The following is a 4,490-nucleotide window of genomic DNA, read 5'->3' on the forward strand; positions in this document are numbered from 1 at the left end:
CCTCTGCAGTGATGCCAGCATTACCTGCAGTGGTAGGAATGCTCCTCCACTGTCCACAAGGTGCACAGACAGCAGCCTGTTCTCCATGGCAATTTCTTGGGCTCTTAACTGTTTTTTCACTCCAATTGGGTAAATAGTTCCTCCTTTCACAGTGGCATCACTTGCCACGAAGACACACCAGATTCCACAGATTTTGCCAATTCCTGCAATTCAATTCAAATTAGTTCCACAGATACTTATTGTGACTCTCTAAGATAACACAGACAAAACAAGGGGGCCAAATTATAGCCAAGAGGTTTTTTTCAGTAATACTGTATCAAGAAGATCCAAATTAAATTGAAAATACCACAAAGGAGAGAAATCTATCCCTCTTCTCTGGAATAACAATGACATTTAAAAAAGTAATCCAAAAGACATAAGACAGAACCTTAAATAAACTTACATACTCCTGGTGACAATGAAAGAGAAAACTTACATACTTTGACTCACAACTCTTGAGATAAAAAGGGAAGGCTACTAAAAATTACACCTATAAAACTGAAAAATGTAACCATCAGTGATAAAAGAAGGATTTCATTTTCTGTTCTTTTAGGCTTTTTAAAAAGGAATTTTGAAGAGTGTTTTTTTCATCTTAAAATGAATTTTGAAGAGTGGTTCTAGTTTAAAAAGACAGTGTTTGCACAGACAATGCAATTGTCTACGATTTGAAAAACATTACAAAATAAACATCACAGCTCCTGTGCCTCACAGTCACTTTGTCCCCTCTCCTTTAACAGGCAACAGCTGATTTGACACATCACCCTAAATGTTTTGAGACAAAAATCAGTAACTGGTAAGTAGAATAAATTATTAGAACTGGAAGAAATAAAAGACTTTTTAAAGAAAGGTTTCTCTCAGATTTCCCTCCAAAAAATCACATAATAACACAGCAGGGGCTGAACTCTTCCCTGTTGGGAGCTGCTCCTAGATAGAACTGATGTTCACTTTTCCTAGGAAAGCATAGATGCTAAAATATTCCATAAACCTTATGAGATGCACCCTTTTTCCTTTCCTTTTTCCTTTGCCATTCCATTTTCCATTACCAGTGAGGCACCCAGCAGCAGGGACATCCCCATAGGGCATGTTGAGCCCTGCCAGAGGGGACAGCTCCAGGAAAGACTCATCATCCAGCAGCAGCTTCAGGCGCTCCCGAACAAACAGCTTCTTGTTGCGCTGAGTGTGGCGCAGGATGGCGTTTTCTCCCCCTCCTTTCCTCACCCTCTCCAACAATTCCGAGTATCTGATGGAAAAAACAAAGTTTCAGTTAATGGAAACAAAGCTGTGTGGTGTGGTCACACGCTGGAGGGGAGGGATGGCCTCCAGTGGGACCTCAACAGGCTGCATACGTAGGGCTGGGGGAACTATAACAAGGTCGAGTGCAGGTGCTGCCCTGGGTCTGGGTAATCCTGAGCACAAATCCAGGCTTGGCGGGGAACAGATTGGGAGCAGCTCTGGGGAGAAGGACTTAGGGTGCTGGTGGATGAGAAGCTCAACATGGCTCATCTAGAGGAGGCCATGGAGGTGCTCCGAGGGCTGGAGCCCCTCTGCTCTGGAGACAAGCTGGGAGAGCTGGGAGTGTTCACCTGGAGAAGAGAAAGCTTCAGGGGGACCTTAGAGCCCCTTCCAGTGCCTAAAGGGGCTCCAAGAGAGCTGGAGAGGGACTTGGGACAAGGGCCTGGTGAAACAGGACAAGGGGAAATGGCTTCCCACTGCCAGAGGGCAGGGTTAGATGGGATATCGGGAAGGAATTCTTCTCTGTGAGGGTGGTGAGACCCTGGCACAGGTTGCCCAGAGAAGCTGTAGCTGCCCCATCCCCAGGTTGGATGGGGCTTGGAGCAACCTGGGATAATGGAAGGTGTCCCTGCCCATGGCAGGGTGTGGAACGAGATGGGATTTAAGATCCCTCCCAACTGAAACCATCTGATGACTCTGTGATTCATTATAAGTTACCTTGTAGTAGACTGAACATAGTAAAATACATTGTACAGTTTTCATATAAATGGAAGGAGAAAGAAGATGAACTCACATTTTTGGATTTTTTTTTCTTACAAAGTGTAATAAAAAGCAAAGATCTGTTATGTAAAGCAAGCATTTTACTTTCCTTATTCAAACACTGTCTAATAAAGGCAACAATAAATAAAAATAAGTCTAATAATGTGTTCATCCTATCACAGCATGAACCTCCATTTCCAACTACTCTAGGGAAGAAACCAAACAAAGGCTTCCTCTGTCAGTTCCCTTTAGCAAGTTTATCTGACAAAAATCAGTAACTGGTAAGTAGAACAAATTCCGAAATCTCGAAGAAATGTACACTCTGCTACACGGAAGATGCACTAAGAGTGGTGAACACTGCAGTGTCACTGGGAGGAAGTGATTACCAAATGTTATTGTCAGAGAAGACTCAAGTTTACATAAAAAAATTAATTAACTGTAAACAAATGTGGTATCTCAAATAATTTTGGTCTTAAATAAACCAGGTTCTTCCTCTATTTCAACACAACGTTTTTCCCCCAAGATGCATCATCTTTAACTATAAATGCTGTTTGACACAACTACTCGCACACCACTCCATCTGTGACTCCATTATCTTAGTGTGGCTCCCTGCAGACCGTGGAGGTTGGAAAAGCTCAGGAGGAAAAAACTAAGGATTTTTTTAAAGTCCTAAATGCCACCACAGGAGGGCACAATGTGTTTTCTGTAGCTTTGCTTCCAGCTCATGGATCACTCTCCTGAACAAAGGCCTTTGCATTTTTGCCATCTGATCTTTCCGACAAATACATAAAATGCATTTTCCTGCTTTTATCACTGGATCACGATTGACTGCAGTAAATGTCTCCTACTCTGTCAGGAGTGTGTGAGTCACCACTTATGTCTTTGCATTCAAAATCCAACACGAAACAAATGTTATGAAGGTCTAAAAAAAATACTTCTTAACAATATATGCAAAACAACACATGGCACTATGCTGAACACAGTTTGCACTTTGATCTGGGTATTTCAGTCAACATTTCACAGATGGGTTTGAGTTCAGAGGGACCTTAAAGATCATCCCATTCCACCCCTGCCACGGGCAGGGACACCTTCCACTATCCCAGGTTGCTCTAAGCCCTATCCAACCTGGCCTTGAACACTTCTAGGGATGGGGCAGCCACATTTTTCCATGGGGCAAACACTGTCTATATGCTAAAGTGCCTGCAAGTAACTCTCACACCATGCTACAAGCAGCACCGCTTTTAAACCCCCACAAAACCGGTTTATTACCTTTTAACCACAGCCTCGCTGTTCCTTAAATTTTGTTCAAACACATGTCGGTGCACAGCGAGGACACGTCCGTCCAGAACCGGGTACGTTCTGGGGTGCCGCCTGTATTTTGACTTATTACTCACAAATCGGAGGGGCGGCAGATGGTGTGTCCTTCCCCAACCCTGGCCGTGCAGCAGGAGCTCCCGATATTCCTTCTGGAACAGGCGGATCAGGGAGGGCCCGGGGCGGCCCCTGCCCAGGGCGCTCAGGGGGGCCGTGCTCCACATGGCCCCAAGAGCTAGGGGAAAACAAGCAGCGTTTGGTGACGGGAATTACAGCATGGATTCTCTCGGCTGAGGGGGAACGCGGTCCCCTCGCCACGGGCGGCGGCCGAGAAGGGACAGCCCCGGTGCCTGCCCTGCCATGTGGGCCCTGAGGGGACACCCCCTGTCAGACGGGGATCGTGAGGGGACAGCCACTGTTCCTGCCCTTCTCCGAGGGTCGTGAGGGGACATCCTGACTACAGTCGGTCGTAAGGGGACACCCCTGTTCACGCCCTTCCACGGGCATCGTGAGGAGACACCGTAAGTTCGTGCCCCGCCAGGGGGGGTCGTAAGGGAACACCTCCTGTTCCCAGGGAGGTCGTGAGGGGACGCCCCGGCTCCCCCTGCGCCCCCGGGCCGGCCCGGGCGGGCTCAGCCGGGCCTTCGGATCGCGGCGGGGCCGGGGCCGTGCCGGGCAAGGAGCGCGGGGCCGTGCCGGGCAAGGAGCACAGGGCCGCGGCCCCTTCAGCGGGGCCCTCCGGCCCGGCCCGGCCCGGCCCCCTGCCCGCCGTTGGCTCCGCTCCGCGCCCGCCGCGGCCCGGCCAGACCCGTCCCACCGCCCCTGACTTACCCGTCCTGTCCGGGCCCGCCTCACGGGGCGGCACCGCCGAGCGGCCCGCCCCGCTGTCCTGTGCCCCGGGCGTCCTGTGCCATGTGTGTCCTTTGCCTGGGTGTCCTGTGCCCCCAGTGTCCTGTTCCCTGGGTGTCCTCTCTCCAAATAAGTTTATCATTAAAATATTAAAACTAGTTTGTTTTATTTTTCCCATTCCATACCCCGTCCCATCCCTGGGCTGCTTCAGTTTGCTACTGTCAGTCATGGCATAACCTTCTAGAAATTACTGTGTGTTGCCTTTCAGCACCTTCATTAAAATGCATCCCTGCCAG

General features: G+C 48.8%; 1 protein-coding gene across 2 annotated transcripts in view; it reads right to left on the bottom strand.

Annotated features, from left to right (window-relative positions):
- LOC114061044 (methylcrotonoyl-CoA carboxylase beta chain, mitochondrial-like) overlaps window positions 1–4,242 on the bottom strand; it is a 12,832-nt gene extending 8,590 nt beyond the window's left edge. The window contains exons 1-4 of one of the 2 annotated variants that reach the window (XM_027891058.1): window positions 4,177–4,242; window positions 3,301–3,581; window positions 1,083–1,279; window positions 25–203 (exon numbers count right to left, since the gene is read on the bottom strand). In XM_027891058.1, the coding sequence (XP_027746859.1) occupies window positions 25–203; window positions 1,083–1,279; window positions 3,301–3,569 (645 nt within the window). In that variant the 5' untranslated portion in view covers window positions 3,570–3,581; window positions 4,177–4,242. The remainder of the gene's footprint in view (window positions 1–24; window positions 204–1,082; window positions 1,280–3,300; window positions 3,582–4,176) is intronic. The other variant, XM_027891057.1, reaches the window with a different exon arrangement.
- Window positions 4,243–4,490: the final 248 nt, after the last annotated feature.

This window comes from Empidonax traillii, unplaced genomic scaffold (genome assembly GCF_003031625.1).
Source record: "Empidonax traillii isolate 1590-97213 ecotype Southwest subspecies unplaced genomic scaffold, ASM303162v1 scaffold309:size1915965, whole genome shotgun sequence".
In the NCBI taxonomy this organism is placed as follows: domain Eukaryota; kingdom Metazoa; phylum Chordata; class Aves; order Passeriformes; family Tyrannidae; genus Empidonax; species Empidonax traillii.